The sequence below is a fragment of the Terrapene carolina genome, unplaced genomic scaffold, assembly GCF_002925995.2.
Source record: "Terrapene carolina triunguis isolate 2854851 unplaced genomic scaffold, T_m_triunguis-2.0 Scaffold96, whole genome shotgun sequence".
Classification (NCBI taxonomy): domain Eukaryota; kingdom Metazoa; phylum Chordata; order Testudines; family Emydidae; genus Terrapene; species Terrapene triunguis.
The window spans coordinates 72,967,960-72,987,761 of NW_020664447.1; the positions used below are offsets into that span (position 1 = coordinate 72,967,960).

A 19,802-nucleotide genomic window follows, 5' to 3' on the forward strand; every position below is an offset into this window, starting at 1 on the left:
GAGTTTGGGTGCAGGAGGGGGCTCGAGGCAGCGTGTTGGGGTACAGGAGAGGGTACAGGGTGCTGGATCTCGGAGGCTCTCAGCTCAGGCGGCTCCCTGCAAGTGGCGACCTGGCCTGGCTGCTCCTAGGCAGAGACGCGGCAGTCGGCTCTGCGCATTGCCTCCGCCCGCAGACACCGCCCCCACAGCTCCCATTGGGCGCTGTTCCCAGCCAATGGGAGCTACGGAGCTAGTGCTCGGGGCGGAGCAGGGGCAGCGCGTGGAGCCGCCTGCCACGCCTCTGTCTAAGAGCAGCTGGGACAGGTCGCCACTTGTAGGGAGCTGCCTGAGGAGAGCGCCCCCCGATTCTGGCACCCCGCATCCCCTCCCGCACCACAACCCACTGCCCCAAGCCCCCTCCCAGAGCCACCCCATCTCGCGCCCCAACCTGCAGCTCCACACCCCCTCCTGCATCCAAACTCCCTCCCTCTTAGTTAACCAGCATTTTTCACTTACTGGCACCCCCTATTCCCCCAACATGTCGGATAAAACAGCTTTTACTGTATATAACTTGGTTGGAGAAATAACTGAGGTAAATCTTGGGAAGTGTTATGAACTTCAAAGGACTTTTTAAAACTTTGGTTTGAGGTTTTTATTCCCCTCATGCCATGTGCTCTGAGCTGAAGCCTCAGCTGATGGGAAGAGACCACTTGCATGACTCATCTTCACAGGGAGGTCAGCAGAACAGCAATAAGTCTTTAGTCCTCTTGCTGATGTGATGGTTTCTCAAGCAAGACATAAGGCATTTCCAGTTGCAAAATCCAACCACAGCCCATCTGATATCGCTGAGTCTTCTTTTTCAGGAAGCACGTAACAATTTTTGTAGAAGAGCAGTTCTTCACAATAATTAATGTCCCTCTTCCTGGATGGTGATTCACATAGTCACAGAGGCTCACACTACACCTGCTCAAATATTATACTAAGGATAGGGCCCTTCGTTTTCAGTTTTTATTTTATTTATTTTTTTTCCCCTGGAATTTATCAGAGTTTATTACCACAACAACAAAAACAAGTGAAAATCAGTGCAAAAAACTACTGATTTCTCTGGGTAAATATCAGGGTCTATTTTGGTGGATGGAAAGACAGGGCAAAAAAGTAGATTAGTGCTTTGAATTCTGTTCATTTATGTGGTTTGCTGCAGAACTAAAACAGAACTCAAAACACAATGCCACCACTGAGTTTAAGAAAACAATACATCTCTAATCCCAAAATAAAACTTTTCATTTGAATAAACGGTTTACTATTGTAAACTGTTAGCCTATAAATATTTACATTTAATAATTGGGCCACACCATTTTCAGCGCATACACTCAACTTCATCCTTTTTTCCTGTTTTTGTTTTTTTAAACTTTTGAATACTTCCTTGTGTTCTGAGACGTATTCTGACACAGATTTTAATTTTCCTCCCATTTTAGTGTGTCAAATCTTTAAATCGTTATCTGCTAACAGCTTGAAATGTGTACATAGTGTGTGTGAGTTTTATCAGTACGTTCTGATGTGCACGCACTTCAGAGCTTCCGTGTGTGTCTATTTGTTCATTGTATGTATCTTCTAGACTAATACATAGCCTTACTTCAACTGGCAGCTTTGCATATACACACATAGACTAATGTGTTATCGTAATACATATATCTCATGCACTGTATTGTATTTTCCTAATAAAACAAGTTATTTTTATATCTTTGAATGGTACAAAAGTAGGGTGAAAATCGGAAAAACCTGAATAATACTTTTTGTAAAACCTGGGAAATTTTCAGTAAAAATCGGTTTAACTGAAAATGAAGGGGCTTAAATGTTGAATACAGATATTACAAGTGAGATATAACTTTGTGCTCTAATCAAAAACTGCTTCTTGGGCCTAGTACAATCACAAAGACAAAACCAGAAATTTGGCAGCTCTGTCCCCTGTCCTGCCTCTAACTTTGTATGAAATGACAGGCCCTTTAAAAGTATTATCTTAAAGAAACTCTTGTATTGGTACGTAATATACTACTACAATTTGGTTCCTCAATAGTCAGATCTTTCCATTCTTTTTATACATCATGAAGAATTTTTCGATCCTTCAGACAGACTGAAAGGTTTGAGCTTCTCCTGCCATCAGAAGACAGAAGTTACATTAAGATGAGGGAGCTTAAACAAAACCATCAAACTACTTAAACATTTTTCATTTTAAAAATACTATTAGCTCTCATTTATAAAACCCCATAGACATTTGAAACTGTAATCCATTAATTCATTTACAATCATTTTTCCATCATGCCATATATGTAGAGGAAAAAGAACTGAATCATTTGAAAAATAACTATAACTATGAACAAACTATAAATACCAAGAATGTTTGTCAGATTATGAGTTTGGTAACATTAGGGCCTGATCCTAGAAAGCCTTAGTACTCAGTTTGGTTCCCAAACTGGATATGTTGCAGAGATGATGCATGGACGGGGAGTGCCTAGATTTCTCCCTTCTATTTGGCCCTGGTTCCTCCCCGCAGAGCTTACTAGTCAGTACAGTAGCTCAAGTGACAGGGATAGACAAGGTGGGTGAGGTAATATCTTTTAGTGGACCAACTTCTGTTGGTGATAGAGACAAGCTTACACAGAGCTCTTCTTCAGTTTTAAATAGATACCTTGCAGGGATCTTGCCTTACTTTTCTATATGGGGCACAGCCTAGTGTTGGTCCAATTATATTATTATTGCTATAGGGGATAAAATCAAAAGCTAAGAGGAATATAACGTGGAGCTCCAATATTATGTGCCAAATGGGACTCTACATTCACTACAAACTACCATGCTCCTCCCTGTTTAAAAAGCCAATAAAATGGTTTTCATCTTTAAATCTTCTGCTAATCTTAAAGGTTAAAACCTGTTAATTTCCCACTGTTCAATGATAGTCCAGTTTGCTCTTTTGTGCTGTTACAATGCACTATGGCCTTCATTGCATACCATAAAGAATTATTAACATATATCGCTGGTTGAGGGGTGTGTTGATGCTTTCAGCAGTGAAAAAGTAACTCCCTTATCTAAAAACACACCCATATTCATCAACCAAACTAGTCAGCTGTACGTACTTTAGAACATGTATTGTACAGCTAGTGCAGGTAGCAATGCCTATAGATAAGTGTCGGGGCATCCTTTCCATTATAAGACCCTTGTTGCCATTGCTTATAATTTTACCAAATTTAAACAGTTTAGTTCTGGAATTTTCCATGACAGGTGTTTGCCTAGGGCTGCTGTTGCTTTTTAGCAAAGTTTCAGCTGTAACAGTGTGTCTGTTTCAGAGACCAAGATTAAGGGAATATGTTTTGCCCATGTTCATTTTTTGCTCTCAACCGTTTTGTTGAGATGCTCAGAGCCTGCTTGAAATGTGGAAACAGTGGAATCTGGTTGAAAGGCCTTATAATGTTCATTGCAGGTGGTAGGGTTGCCTGGTGTCCAATTTTCGACTGGAATGCCTGGTCGAAAAGGGACCCTGGCGGCTCCAGTTGGCACCGCTGACCAGGCCATTAAAAGTCCAGTTGGTGGTGCAGCAGGGGCCTGGGGCTAAGGTAGGCTCCCTATCTGCCCTGGCTCCGCGCGGCTCCCAGATGCAGCTGTCAAGTCCCAGCAGCCCCTAGGCACTGGGGGGGCCAGGCAGACTCCGCACGCTGCCCCCGCCCCCATCGCCGGCTCCGCAGCTACCATTGGCTGGGAACCATGACCAATTGGATCTGCGGGGGGCGGCGCCTGCGGACGTGAAGGCAGCGCGCACAGTGCAGAGCCGCCTGGCCGTCCATGCGCCTAGAGGCTGCAGAGACCTGATGGCTGCTTCCTCAGAGCCGTGGTAAGCGCCGCCCAGACCCCGCACTCTCCCACACCCCAGCCCCCTGCCCCAGCCCAGAGTCCCCTCTTGCACCCCAAACACCTCATCCCTGGCCCCACACCAGAGCCCACACCTCCAGCTGGAGCCCTCACCCCCTCCCGCACCCCAACCCCAACCCCCTGCCCCAGTGTGTGATTGTGTGATTAGAAAGTTGGCAACCCTAGCAGGTGGACTACACTAAAGTACAAGTAATAGATGACTAAATATGGGGGGAAGTAATTTGTGTCCTTTTCAAAGAAGGGGGCTGGGGAGGAAATGTATTCCGGGAACTGCTGCAGTAGCAGAAGAGCACGTACTGGCAATGGGAATGAAGGATGGTCCCATGGTTAGATAGCAACCTAAGATTTAGGAAACACAAGTTCAATTCTCTGCTCTTCCAGGTGTCCTGTACGACCTTGGGCAAAATACTTAGCCTCTTGCTGCCTGTTCCCCACATGGGCAGAGATGGGGGGGGGCATTGGAGAGCATTGCCCCCCACTCCCCAAACTGGATATGTTGCAGAGATGATGCATGGAGGGGGAGCACCTAGATTTCTCCCTTCTATTTGGCCCTGGTTCCTCCCCGCAGAGGAATGTTTGCAGGGGCAAGCGGTGACATGCGGCTAGGTCAGTTTCCCCATCTGGGCTGTGTAAGGGGAGGTGCAGGAGAGCACCTCCTGATGATACTTCACAGCACAGCACAGCCGGGGAAACTGACTTGGACACACAGAGCACCTGGTGTTGCTGCTTCCCCCCAACTCCCTAGGGGGGCACAGAGGAATGTTCAGGGGATGAGGGGGCGAGCAACAATGCCAGGCGCTCTGTGTGTCCAGGTTTGTTTCCCCACATGGGCTGCCTAAAGGGAGGGCAGAAGAGCAGCTCCTGACCCTCTCCCTCACAGCAGAGCTCTAGCTTGGGCTCATTTCAGTTTTACCAGCCTATAAAATAAGAGACTTGCCCCAGAAACACAGGCATCTAGACATGGGGGCCACATTCTAATCACCACTGGTAACATGTAGCAAGTGAACATAAGATCTGACCAAGTGTCTGTGCAGTGTACAGCATTGACTGTGTCAAGCCCAGCTGAGTGGCAGAGTGAACAGGGAAGGTTAAATGTGAGTGGAATGTGCTTAGGCAGATGAGCAAAGGGGACAGGCTTTAGCGATGGATTTGTTCAATGTGTGCATTGCATATTTATGTATCTCTAAAACCTGGGAGACATGCTTTAGTTACATGAAAGTGCTGGGTTCTGTTTATTCAAGAATTTGTTTTTACGCTAATGTTAATTTTTAAGTGGTAGCTGGTAAACATGGCAAATAATTAAGTTACAACAAAAAATGAAGGGTGATTAAATAATGGACGTAAACTGTACTTGTGATTTCAAGTACACTGTAATTTAAGTACCACAACAATTGGTAAATCCAAAAATTAGACCTATGCCTATTATTACCCTCACATAGAAGTCAAATTACACCTATGGTTCCCCATCTGTACAACTGGGGCTACAGGGTCTGCCCTGCCTCTCAGGAGCAGCCTGGGGAGAACCAGGTGAAAGACTGGGAAGCGCGCAGGTGCTGAGGAGGTGGGACCCCTGGCAGTACCCCAGATAAGCTGTTCCCACTGAATGGAGGGGGAGAGGAATGTGAGGTGGGGCGAGCATGAAGCTGCTCTGGTTGAGCAGCTGTAGCTATAACCCCCTGGCTGGAAGTTTGCAACTCCAGGACAGAGCAGGGCCCGGCCTGGACAGCTGGGGTGGCTCGTTTCTGTGTGAGCTCACAGCGCCCTCTAGAGGCTGCTCCCTGCTCCGCTTCACGCCTCGCGGCTGTGAGGAGGAACAAGAAGGGAGGGGGGCTGGAGGAGGGGTTGTTGGCGTTAGACCCGTTGCCCTCAAACGAGTGGGAGGGGCCTGTGAGAGAGCCGAGGGAGGGGTCACGCGGAGGGAGATCAGGGATGAGGGGCAGCGGGGGATGGGTTGAAGTGCGCAGGCCTCGGCCTCGCCGCGTGACCCCAGGCGGCGCGAGACACTGTGGCTGACAAAGTGTGCAGCACCGCTCTAACTCCGCCCCTCCCGCCAGGAAAGCTACGGGGCCTCTTGCTCACTCCCTGCCCCTCCTCTCTGGGACTGGCGGGAGCTCGTGGCAAGGGGCGTGGGCTTGCTCCCTCCCTGCCCCTCCTCTCCCGGCGGTGGGGGACGTGGCCTCGCTCCGAGGTTCCGTCCCTCACGGGGCTGGTTCGGAGCGCGCCTGCGCATCCGGCGGCCTGGCCGGTGGTGCGCTGGTGGCCACGTCTCCCGGAAGATGGAGCTGAGCTGCCGTGTCCGGCCTGCGGCCTCTATGTAGCCGCTGCGGTCTCCGCCGCCGATTTATCCCCCGCATCCCTCGCCCGGCTGCTGGCCGGGTGCTCCCGCGGAGGCAGGGCGGGCGCCGGGACAAGGTGAGGCCGGGGCTGAGCTGGGGCCTACTAGCGCGGGAGAGGCGGGCGGAGGGGTTTTGGGGACGGGAAGGGCTTGGCGGGTGGGGGTTAAGGGCGACTCCTCATTCTGAACCGCCTGCTCCCTCCCCCCGTCTTGTGCTGCCGCTGCCGACCCTTCTGTCCCCGGCCCCGTCACTGGTGTCCGCACGGCTGGCGCCAGTGTCTCCTCCAGGGTCCAGGCAGGGCTGTGGGCTCGTATGGGGCCCGGCTCCCCCGAACACAGGCACAGTGTGTCATCGCTGGCAGCCTACGGGGCCCTCAGGACCCGACTGGCAAAGGTATATGGGTGCCTAACCCCAACTGACCTTCTCGCCTTTAAAAGTCTGGCCCTTAGTGCCCATATGGGCCCTTCCCTCCAACATAGTTAAAGGGGTCCACACTGTCCACAAGATTAGGAGTTTTAAAGCAAACTATTTGTGTTGGGGGAGGAGTTCCTGAAAGTGCCTCTGGAGAGGTCTGTATGTCAAAGGTCAAAGAAACTTTTTTTTCTACTATACATCTGTGGTTATCAGCATTACTTCCTATTTCCCTCTCCATCCCAGTTTGTTTTCCTTTAATCTGCTGCAAGCAGACCATCATTTTATAATTATAGGGGTTGCCACAGCTGCTATCAGGTGTTGATGCCCTGAATGACTATGCTGGTTTAGTAGCTAAAACTCATTCCTCTACAGTACGGGTAGTCATTTGAATGGACCCCAAAATCTTTTTATTTACTTATTATTGGGCGATTAAACACTGGAATAAATTGCCTAGGGAGGTTGTGGAATCTCCATCTCTGGAGATATTTAAGAGTAGGTTAGATAAATGTCTATCAGGGATGGTCTAGACTGTATTTGGTCCTGCCATGAGGGCAGGGGACTGGACTCGATGACCTCTCGAGGTCCCTTCCAGTCCTAGGATCTATGAATCTATGAATTATAATTATTTAATTATTTTCTCTGGAGTCTGGACCTTAACTATACATTGACTAAGAAATTTGGACCCTGACAAAAAATAATTGACTACCCCTACTCTACATTTTCCTGTAAGAACATCTGATTTGGAGTCCTTCCAGTAATATGGCATGTTAATGGATGAAACAAGGACAAAACTATTAACATAACCATAGTTCACAACAAAGATAAACCAAATGCATCAGTTCATCAACATATATTTGATCTGTAACCATTTTGTATCTTTTTGCAGCTCACGCTTTTGGAGTTCAGTTCTGTAGATTTTGTCAGTAGACATCCATTATGTCTTGGTTTGCTGATCTTGCTGGAAAGGCAGAGGACCTTCTCAACAGAGTCGATCAAGGAGCTGCATCAGCTTTGAGCAAAAAAGATGGTACAGGGAACGTAATATATGATAATACGGATTTGGAGTCTGCCAGGGAATATCCTGAACTGCACCAGCAAACCGGAGAATTGAAATATCAGACATCATCTAAAGCAACCTATATCTCCTCAGCAGCTGAAAATATTAAACACCAGAAAGCTACAATCCTAGCTGGAACTGCAAATGTCAAAGCCGCATCCAAGATGTCTTCAGAGGCCTCTTCTCCAGCAGAAAGTGTTTCCACACCCAGACCTTCTTCCCAGTTTGTGAGAAGGAAAAAGTCTGAACCTGATGATGAGCTTTTGTTTGATTTTCTCAATAGTTCTGAGAAAGGAACTAATGGACGGATGGACCCTAAAAAGGAGAAGAGCAAGACAGTTGTTCTTCAGAATCACTCTCGGACTTCAAGCATTAGTTCTGTGCCTACAAGTACACAAAATGTAAAAACTACTGAAGACAGTTCCATGAGGAGTCGAAGCCATGGTAGCTAACTAGAACTATTTATTGAACATAGGTATATTTAAAACCATGTTATGTGAAGGGAAACAAATTTACTGACAGTAAATGAAATAGATTCTAATATGAGGGAAAGGTGTTCTAGAGTAACAATAACATGGTTGGGAGTCAAGAACCTCTACATTCTAACCCCAGCACTTCTATTGATTCACTGGGTGGCCTTGGAATAACCTTACCTATTTCCCTCCATTTCTCCATATGTAAAATGGGTATAATACATGAACTGCCTCACGAGAGTACTTAGTTGATATCAGTACAGTTCATTGAATATTTAAAGTACTGTAAGTGCATGTATTAGTATTATTAAATCAAACCTATTCTGTTCACTTATTGTATTGAAGTTGGTAAAAAAAAAAAAAAACTTAGAAACTATAATAAGGGGAGAGCTACTTCTCAAAATTTGGATATGTTTATAGTTAAGAGTTTTTATAACTCTTTAATGATTAATCACAGCTAATTCAAGATGTATTAACTGTAGATTCATGTCACATGGTAACCTGATTATAGGTCACATTATAAGCCAATCATTGGTCTTTTTAGTTAGTATGTCTCTTAGTGCATCTGACATAAAAGAGAGTCCATAATTTTTGTGGGAGCTAGTTGTAAAATGGAGATAGGCTATTTGTGCATTTTATAATTATTGACAAAAATAAATGTATTGTCACACAGTGTCTGGTTATGTGAAGACTGTATAAACTAAAAGGAAGGGAATGGCACTTAGAACGTTTTAACTCTAGGGCAGGGGATTCAAGTAGTATTGAACAAATCTTGCTTGGATTTATGGTGCTGTTTTCTTGGTGTGTCAGTATTCAGAATTAATGGCCCACCCCATCTCCCTAGGGCACTGTGTGATGTGGACTGTTGAAGGTGGAGCAGGCTTGTTGGTGAGCACAAGGTGAAGTAAAGAGTATGATGACAGTTTAAAACACTGGATTCAAATGGACACCCTTGCTTTGTATTGACTTCAGTCTGCATTCACTGGTTTTCATCCAGTTATCCATGGTGGATACACTGAATCTGAAGTAAAATTAACATGGGTGGAACAGCTGTTTCTTTACTCTCCCTGCATGTCATACTGTTTCATATTGACACCAATGCAAGGCTTTAAAGCTAAGGCCCTATAGTATATGCTCATTGGCATCAAGAATGTTCTATAAGACTTCAGTAACCCCCTATTAGGAATCCAAATCCCGGGTGTGTGTTTTCTGGTGACTTGGTCAGAGCACTGTCAGCTGTTAGTTTAGAGTGTTCTTTCTATCAGCATCCATTCTATAAAAGAGAATTGCTACTTAGTTCCCATAATTCAGGGAATTTATATGCAGTTAGGATTTCTAGATACATGAAAATTACAAGGAACTTTTGAATAGTATTACAAAACCTCTTATGGAAGTATGATATGAGGCAAGAATAAAGGAAATATTCCACAGCCTACTACAGTGCTTCAAATCATTGTAATTTCCAGTGGTTTTTATAGTAAACATTTCTTTGATGAAAAGTGGCTCCCCCAAAAATAGATTGATTAAATACTTTGAGGCCAGGTGGTTAGTAAAGAAGTTGGTGAGGAGATGGGTATAATTGAAGTAACCTTAATAGGCTATCTTATATAAAGTGAATATACTGCACCCATCTGTGTTTGGATTAGATTTTTGAGGCTTGCTGTTGGCAATATAATTCATAAGAATGAAATTTGAATGGCTTATACGTGACATCAGAACTCCAAGATGAAAAATTTTACTTTGGAAATATGTACAAGTATGTGTATCTTTAGAATATTAAGTCCTAACAGCCAGCCAGTGTGAACTTGGACATTTATATTAAAAATAACACACCGCTTGCTGACTGTATGTACAGTGTATTCTATAACTCTCTGAAGTTTTCTGCAGCATAGTCATGAAAATGTTAACATTTTCCCACCCGATATGACTTTTTGTTATAACCAATTGCTAAACGTTATGCCATCTGTGGCTGTTCTCGCTACACTGTACAAATCATCTGCATTATACTATTTAACTAGAATATGGTACTATATAGGTCTATTTATTGTGAGTAGCTATTCAGTGATCCACTTTAATGGTGAAATGTCTATTTTATATTTATATATATATATATATATATATAGAGAGAGAGAGAGAGAGAGAGAGAGAGATCATTGTATGGCTACTCACAGTAAGTAGACCAACAAACATACTTGATTTAACTCAGATTTCTTTGTATAGAAACGCCTGACGGCTCTGATTCTGGATTGGATACACAAGTGGATGTTACAAAAGATTCATCACTAAATACAGCAACTAATCCCAGCCTTTCAGCTAATGATGATTGCAAATCGCACGAACTGTCCAATCTTCGCCTAGAGAATCAACTACTTCGGAATGAGGTTCAGTCTTTAAATCAAGAAATGGCTTCATTAATTCAGAGATCCAAAGAAACACAGGAAGGTAGTCTAGTTTGGAAGCTTATATTTCAAAATATTAACTGGTTTTGAGATTCTAGTAAAATAGAAACTAGTACTGCCTCTCCATCAGTGACTTGTGTTCAGATTCAAGTACTTCTAGTTAAATCTATAGATGTGGTTTGTTAAGCATAGTGATTCCTGACCATCTAAATGAGTACTAAGCTGGAGAGAATGAAAAGTATCTTTGAGCTATCCACCTTAAGCTCATTAGCTCCTAATGAATTTAAGACAAAGATGTTCTCATATGGTGGGTAACATGGCCTTCACTGAAACCATCTGGAACAAAAAAAAATTTACTTGCGATAGTTGGGAGGAGTAGTCATTCGACAACAACAACAACAAAATGAGTAGTGATTAAAGGGACACAATCAAGTTAATTAGACCCAAAATTTAGATTGTGTAAAAACAAGGTTTAGGAAAGGCTACTGCTATTAGAAATGTTTACACATTTTTTAAAAATGTCTGACTTTTTTTTTTTTTTTTTTTTTTATAACAATCTTCTGCAATATTTGAAACCCAAACATTACGGCATGTATTATGCAAATATATGATGCCCAGAAAGTGAAACAGTCTAGAAAATAACAATAAAAAAGTCAGATTGACTAGTCTATATGTTCCTTGCCTAAGCTAATTGAAATGCAAAATCTAGTAAAAAGCCAATTAAATTTGTAATATTGTTTAACTAATCAAAGCTGATAATACCACAGGTTAGGGAAATCTTTTTTTTAAAACAGTACTGCATATGAATTTTAACCTAATAATTTTGAGTAAAGGTTAAAACTAATGTGTTCAGTTTAAAAAAACAAACAAACAGTACAATCTCAAAGATGTCATCTTAACACTGACTCTAGTAGTGCCTTTTTAAGTCAGCTCTGACTTTTTTTCAATGTTATATAAACTGAACTGGTTGCACTTAATTTTTTCTTGTATGGATTGTGACACAAGCGGCATTCTAACCATGTGGCATCTAATACTATTTATTTTTTCTTGAGGCAGCAGATTTTATTGTATATATGCATATATATCCTTTTTCTTTTTTGTAGAATTAAAGAATGCCAGAACAAGGGTAGAAAAATGGAATGTTGACCATTCAAAGAGTGATAGGGTGGTTCGAGAACTTCAAGCTCAGGTTGATGATCTTACAGAAACTGTTTCTGCCAAGGATTCCCAACTGGCCGTGCTGAAAGTGCGGTTGCAAGAAGCTGATCAGCTACTGAGTACTCGGACAGAAGCCCTGGAAGCATTACAGAGTGAAAAATCACGGTACTTTAAAACCATTCCAAACAATAGTAATAGGTTGGAGAATTCAAGCTATAAAGATTGGTGTTTTCAGTAGTCAAAATGACAATTGTTATCGCTTTCCTATGCAAACGTTCCCCGGTTTACGCAAATCCGACTTACGCAAACCCACACTTACGGAAAAAGTTCCATAAGCGGGTTTTTTTTTTTTTTTTTTTTTTGCGTAATTGTCGGATAGACGCCCCCTACTTACGTAAAATTCGACTTACACAAGGCGTTCCGGAATGGAATGCTTGCATAAGTCGGGGAGCGTCTGTATATCTAGATTTGAGAATTTTAGTTAGAAAAAATGTAAGTATTATTTAAGGCTTGATTCAGATATCGTTATACTTAACATAAGCGTGCCATTGACTTCAGTGGGAACAGGTCAGAGTCCTAAATAAGTTTAATTGCCACTTGCTTGTGTCGGTGTCTGTTTGTGACTGAATTGATATAATTGTTCAAATGCATTTTATATAAACCATTTGTGTAATTCTAATATTTGAGAGAGAAGTCTGAAATTTGAGATCTCACATTGATAAGGACTATATTTGGCCAAAAGGGCAAATAAAATGTTTGCCTACAAGTGTAAGAACTTTCCTGTTTGTGTCCACATTGGGTGTTCAGTAGTCAGTTGAATACTTGCTCCTTTATTTAAAAAAAAAAACAAATCAAACCTAACAGTAAAATTCTTCAAGTTAGAAGTAGAATTTAGGCGACAGAATATGTGGGGTACTCTTACTTTTAGATGAGCTGTAAGTTTTATTCTTACTATTCTACCTGTGTTCTGAACTAGTGTTTAAGAAAATATATTTGTAGAATTTTTTCTGCATTAGAAAAGAAAAACATTGCAAAGTGAAAACCAGGCAAACCATTTAATTAGCACTGTCTGACATAAGAGAGTTTGAAAAAATCACCTTATTGTTTCTACCTTGAAAGCATAGTATATATGCTTACTTTTCAATTACATTCTGTAATACTCTTTTAGAATAATACAAGACCACAGCGAAGGGAGCAGCCTGCAGAATCAAGCCCTTCAAACTGTGCAGGAGAGGCTACATGATGCAGACTCCGCATTGAAGCGAGAACAAGAAAGTTACAAACAGATGCAGGTTAGATGTGAAAACGGAGGTGGAGTGTCAGATTCTGCTTTTGGGTTCCTGAAATCCGAGATGCTAAGTGCCCTCAACTGCCACTGACTTTGCCTGGAGTTAAGGGTTCTGAGTACTTAGCAGGATCTGGCCTCTGATGAAGTAGGTGTCCATTGTACACTAATTTATTCAGCTTTTTTAAATTTTATTTTCCAGATTCAGTGGTGATAGAGTCAAGAAACTATTGACCACTTTTATTGTAGTTCTGTTTTTACCAGACTTTGTTAGTGTTTAAACATAAAACTCCTCTTTAAATAGATTTGTGAACTCATGTTGCTAATAGATTACTGAACTAGTTTTAATCTTGTTTACTTTCCATAGTTTATACTTTTTTGCTTATTACTTAACTGCACTTAATTTGGACAATTAGTTTGAGCATTGGCCTGCTAAACCCAGCGTTGTGAGTTCAATCCTTGAGGGGGCCACTTGGGGATCTGGGGCAAAAATCAGTACTTGGTCCTGCTAGTGAAGGCAGGGGGCTGGACTCGATGACCTTTCAAGGTCCCTTCCAGTTCTAGGAGATGGGGATATCTCCATTATTAAATTAAATGGAATCCATCGATGCATTTTTTTTTTCTGATTCTCCCAAATTAGTATGCTTTTTGGGTGTTCACTCTACAACAAGAAAATGTTAAAACCTGCTGTGGCCAGGGGAGAGGCACCCCAATCCGGCCCAGCCACGGCTGGGGAAGAGGCGCCCAGCCACGGCCGGGGAAGAGGGCCTGTCCCGCGGCCCCAACCCCAGAGCTGCTGTGGCAGGGAGAGGCGGGGAGAAACACTCTTCCCCCAGACCTGCCTGGGGAGAGGCGCCCATCCTGCGGCCCCAGCCCCGGAGCTGCCAAAATCGGGAGAGGCACCTCTTCTTCTTCCTTCCCCTTCCCTCCCCGCCCCCTGCCCCAGGTGCTGTTGCAGAGAGACAGAGCTGTGGGGAGTCCTCTTTCCCTGCCATAGCCTGGAGCAGCCTGCACCCTAAACCCCTCATCCCTGGCCCCACCCCAGAGCCCGCAGCCCCAGCTGGCGCCCCTCTTCCCCCCCCCCCCCCCCCCCCCCCCCCCCCCCCCCCCGCACTCCAACCCTCTGCCCCAGCCCTGAGCCCATCAGCCCCAGCTCAGACCCTGCAGCTCCTGCCGGAGCCCTCACTCCCACACTCCAAACCCCTCAGCCCCACCCCCGTCACATGAATTTTGTTATGTGCCCCTATATGGAGGTGATTTACTTCTGAGGGCATTCTGTGCCAAAAAATTAAAAATTCTGCACACAATATTTTAAATTTCTGCAAAATTCTGCAAATTTTATTCTTCAAATAAATGTGGAGGCTCCAGCATGGCATTGGGGAGCATAGGTGCTGATTCTGTGGGTGCTCCGGGGCTGGAGCACCCATGGGGAAAAACTAGTGGGTGCTCTGCACCCACCAGCAGCCAAGCTCCCCACCTCGCCTCCTCTGAGCGTTCTGCGTCCCCGCTCCTCCACCTACCTCCCAGCGCTTGCTGCCGCCAAACAGCTATGCTATAGCAAGCTCCAGGAGGGTGGGGGAGGAGCGGGAACATGGCGCACTCAGGGGAAGAGGCGGGGCTGGGCTGGGGATTTGGGGAAGGAGTTGAAATGGGGCAGGGAGGGGGCGGAGTTAGGACGGGGACTTTGGGGAAGGGGTTGGAATGGGGGTGGGAGGGGGCGGGGCAGGGGTGGAGTCAGGGCGGGGGGGGGGAGGTCAAGCACCCACCGGCACCATTAGAAGTCAGTGCCTATGTTGGGGAGCACAGGCCACTGGCTGCACAGAGGTGGGATATCACTGTGCAGCTACCCCCGGGACACGGACTCAGTGATGAGGCTGCACCCAACCCTGACACAGCGCAAGGACAGGGCCTGCCCCAGAAACACCCCAGGGCCCTGCCCCTCCATGCCAGATGCACCAGGCAGGTGTGGGCAGGCAAGCTCAGCATTGCAGGATCCAAGTGTGGAGGGGCTTAGTGTGGGGGGATCCAGGTGTGGGTTGAGGGGGTTCGGTGTGGGGCAATCTGGGTGCGGGCGGTTCAGTGGGGGATCTGGATGCGGGGGGATCTGGATGCACAGGGGCTTGTTGGGGGGTTCTGTGTGCAATGGTAATGGGACTCTGCAGGGGGGTCCAGGTGAAGGTGGTTGGGTCTCAGTGGGGGGCAGGTCTAGGTTTGGCGAGGATAGGACTCGACAGGGGGTCTTGGTGTGGGGGGCTCATTGGGGGAGATCCAGATGCTGGGGGAGTGGGGCTCAGTGAGGCGGGGATCCAGATGCAGCTGGTTGGTTCTTGGTAGGGTGGGGATCCATGTGCGGGTGGCTCATCAGGATGGTCTAGGTGCAGGGGGAGTGGGGCTCGTCTGGGGGGGCGGTTCTGGGTGCCGGGGGGTGAGGCTTGGCAGGAGGGTCTGGGTATGGATGCATGGGGGTTGGACGGATGTGGGAGCAGCTCCCTATACAGTGATTCACCCCCCCCCCCCCCCCGCAACTGAGGTGCAATGGGTGCAGGAAGTGCGGCGGGGAAGGAGGGGAGAGTTTTAAGAGCTTCCTACAGCCAGGGAGAAATCTGGGGGTGGGTCTGACATGGCTCCGGATGCTGTGCAGGGGAAGAGGAAGTCCCGTCTTCCCCAGCCCAGCCAGAACTAGCAGCTGTGCCTAGTGCAGGGTAGGAGCCACCAGCTAGGTCTTCCCTAGTCCCGCCTCCTGCCCCACAGTGATTTACTTCTCTGCCGGCTGCCCTGGGCACCCGAAACATACTGCTGGGATGACAGCTCTTGTGGCTTCCCTTTGCTTCCCCGTCAGAAAGTCATTTTTCTGCAGGGAAGCAAAGAAATCTGCGGGGGACATAAATTTTGTACGTACACGTGGCGCAGAATTCCCCGGGGAGTAAAAATTAGAGGGAACATTGGTCTAAATCCCAAGTGGACTGTGTCTTTTCAAGGGGCAATTTGCTCATTTTGTCAGTCATATGGCTTAAATAATAGGATGAATTTTCTTTACTCAGTAAAGAAAATATCTGTTGTTTAATGAATTAGATCTGGCTGCTTTCTAGGATTTAGCACTCCATTGAATTTAGTGTGAGTTTTGTCTGAATAAAAAGTACTGAAGAAGATTTTAACCTGGAGGGAGTGAATGTCTTGTTTCTTATATAGTCAGCGTTGAAACCTCTTTTTTGCTAACTGAAAGTTGGGATTGTATTAATTGTTTAAACTTTTTTTGCCACTAATAGAATGAGTTTGCTGCTCGCCTTAGTAAAATGGAAGTTGAGCGGCAGAACTTGGCAGAAGCAGTTACTGCAGCAGAACGAAAATATGTGGATGAGAAGAGGAGAGTGGAGGAGCTTCAGCAGCAAGTCAAAGTAACTAAAAACAACATGGAGTCTGTTAAACAGGAATTGGTGGACTACAAACAAAAAGCTACTCGCATACTCCAGGTAAGAATGCAACTCCCTTCTGAGTATAAATAACTGAGAAGAAATCCAGGTTAATGCAAAAACATTGACACATGAATTTAAAATGGAATGGAGCAATGAATCATTGGAATGGGTCATCATGTTTAATTTTGTTCCATTTATGTTTTCTACATCTGATCAGTGATATATTTGCCTTTGGACTCTTTATATTAACAGTATATTATAATGGTGCAATTTATCTTAAAATACAGGATGATAGAATTACATTTAATAGAATCCCATGCCGCTGAAGACTGAGTTAGATAATTAACATGCAAATTAAAATCCTGATCCTGCAATAGAATCATAGAAGATTAGGGTTGGAAGAGACCTCAGGAGGTCATCTAGTCCAACCCCCTGCTCAAAGCAGGACCAACACCAACTAAATCATCCCAGCCAGGGCTTCATCAAGCCAGACCTTAAAAACCTCTAAGGATGGAGATTCCACCACCTCCCTCAGTAACCCATTCCAGTGCTTCACCACCCTCCTAGTGAAATAGTTTTTCCTAATATCCAACCTAGACCTCCCCCACTGCAACTTGAGACCATTGCTCCTTGTTCTGTCATCTGGTACCACTGAGGACAGCCTAGCTCCATCCTCTTTGGAACCCCTCCCCTTCAGGTAGTTGAGGGCTGCTATCAAATCCCCCCTCACTCTTCTCTTCTGCAGACTAAGGGTACGTCCAGACTACCCGCCGGATTGGCGGGTAGCGATCGATCTATCGGGGATCGATATATCGCGTCTCCTCTAGACGCGATATATCAATCCCCGAACGCGCTCCCGTCGACTCCGGAACTCCACCAGGGCGAGTGGCGGTAGTGGAGTCGACGGGGGAGCCGCGGCCGTCGATCCCGTGCCGTGAGGATGGGAGGTAAGTCGAAATAAGATACGTTGACTTCAGCTACGCAATTCCATAGCTGAAGTTGCGTATCTTACATGGACACCCCTCCCCCACAGTGTAGACCAGCCCTAAATAAGCCCAGTTCCCTCAGCCTCTCTTTGTAAAACATGTGCCCCAGCCCCCTAATCATTTTCGTTGCCCTCTGCTGGACTGTCTCCAATTTGTCCACATCCTTTCTGTAGTGGGGGGCCCAAAACTGGACGCAGTACTCCAGATGTGGCCTCACCAGTGCCGAATAGAGGGGAATAATCACTTCCCTCGATCTGCTGGCAATGCTCCTACTAATGCAGCCCAATATGCCGTTAGCCTTCTTGGCAACAAGGGCACACTGTTGACTCATAGCCAGCTTCTCGTCCACTGTAATCCCCAGGTCCTTTTCTTCAGAACTGCCGCTTAGCCAGTCGGTCCCCAGCTTGAAGCAGTGCATGGGATTCTTCCGTCCTAAGTGCAGGACTCTGCACTTGTCCTTGTTGAACCTCATCAGATTTCTTTTGGCCCAGTTCTCCAATTTGTCTAGGTCACTCTGGACCCTATTCCTACTCTGCAGCGTATCTACCTCTCCCCACAGCTTAGTGTCATCTGCGAACTTGCTGAGAGTGCAATCCATCCGATCATCCAGATCATTAATAAAGATGTTGAACAAAACCGGACCCAGGACCAACCCCTGGGGCACTCTGCTTGATACCGGCTGCCAACTAGACATCGAGCCATTGATCACTACCCGTTGAGCCCGATGATCTAACCAGCTTTCTATCCACCTTATAGTCCATTCATCCAATCCATACTTTTTTAACCTGCTGGCAAGAATACTGTGGGAGACCATATCAAAAGCTTTGCTAAAGTCAAGATATATCACATCCACCACTTTCCCCATATCTTCCCCATATCTACAGACCCAGTTATCTCATCATAGAAAGCAATCAGGTTGGTCAGGCATGACTTGCCCTGGATGAGTCCATGTTGACTGTTCCTGATCACCTTACTCTCCTTCAAGTGCTTCAAAATGGATTCCTTGAGGACCTGCTCCATGATTTTTCCGGGGACTGAGGTGAGGCTGACCAGTCTCTAGCTCCCCGGCTTCTCCTTCTTCCCTTTTTAAAAGATGGGCACTGCATTTGTCTTTTTTTTTTTTTTTTTTTCCAATCGTCTGGGACCTCCCCCGATTGCCACGAGTTTTCAAAGATAACGACCAATGGCTCTGCAATCACATCAGCCGACTCCCTCAGCACCCTCGGATGCATTGCATCTGGGCCCATGTACTTGTGCATGTCCAGCTTTTCTAAATAGTCGTTACCCTGTTCTTTCACCATTGAGGGCTGCTCACCTCCTCCCCATACCGTACTGCCCAGTGCAGCAGTCTGGGAGCTGACCTTGTCTGTAAAGACAGAGGCAAAAAAAGCATTGAGTACTTCAGCTTTTTCCACATCATCTGTCACTAGGTTGCCTCCTCCATTCAGTAAGGGTCCCACACTTTCCCTGACCACTTTCTTGTTGCTAACATACCTGTAGAAACCTTTCTTGTTACCTTTCACATCCCTTGCTAGCTGCAGCTCCAATTGTGCGTTGGCCTTCCTGATTACACCCCTGCATGTTCAAGCAATATTTTTATACTCCTCCCTAGTCATCTGTCCAAGTTGCCACTTCTTGTAAGCTTCCTTTTTGTGTTTAAGCTCACCGAAGATTTCTCTGTTAAACCAAGCTGGTCATCTGCCATACTTGCTATTCTTTCTGCACCATCAGGATGGTTTGTTCCTGCGCCCTCAATAAGGCTTCTTTAAAATACAGCCAGGTCTCCTGGACTCCTTGCCCCCTCATATTATAAAGTCTGTGGGTGGACCACTGCGCTGATGCGGAGCAACGCTACAGTCTGTGGATTCCATGCAGGTGTAAGGGTTCACCCACATGGATCAAATTGCAGGTTCAGTACCTGGGGGGTGGGGGGGTGTGTGTGTAATATATATATTACAAAAATGTTAGATGTAGTTTTTAATTTTAGTTTCATGCCTGAAATTTTAGAGCCAAGTCTTGCTGAGAGATTCAAGCATGGATCTTATATAGTCGGGGGAGTGGAGCATATGTATTTAAGGGTAGAATTTAATAGCATCTTTATTAATACAAAAGCATTTTTAATCTTTCAGTCTAAAGAAAAGTTGATAAACAGCCTAAAAGAAGGCTCTGGCATTGAAGGGCTGGATAGCCTTACTGCAAGCACCATGGAATTAGAAGAACTGAGACATGAGAAAGAAACACAGAAGGAGGAAATACAGAAATTAATGGGGCAGATACAGCAGCTGAGAACAGAGCTACAGGTAGATATCTTTATATGCAGTCCTTGTAGTTAACCACGTAAGTATGTGGGATTACAGTGGCCTTCGTGTTGCTTCTATTAATAC

The 19,802-nt window shown here is 45.4% G+C and overlaps 1 protein-coding gene across 1 annotated transcript in view; it reads left to right on the plus strand.

Moving 5' to 3' along the window:
* The first annotated feature begins 6,161 nt into the window (after positions 1–6,161).
* The window catches only part of GOLGA5 (golgin A5), a 32,963-nt gene continuing 19,322 nt past the window's right edge, over positions 6,162–19,802 (plus strand). Inside the window, exons 1-7 of the mRNA XM_024206007.3 lie at positions 6,162–6,309; positions 7,534–8,148; positions 10,398–10,619; positions 11,680–11,899; positions 12,903–13,026; positions 16,286–16,489; positions 19,548–19,718. Of these exons, the coding sequence (XP_024061775.2) occupies positions 7,584–8,148; positions 10,398–10,619; positions 11,680–11,899; positions 12,903–13,026; positions 16,286–16,489; positions 19,548–19,718 (1,506 nt within the window). The 5' untranslated portion in view covers positions 6,162–6,309; positions 7,534–7,583. The remainder of the gene's footprint in view (positions 6,310–7,533; positions 8,149–10,397; positions 10,620–11,679; positions 11,900–12,902; positions 13,027–16,285; positions 16,490–19,547; positions 19,719–19,802) is intronic.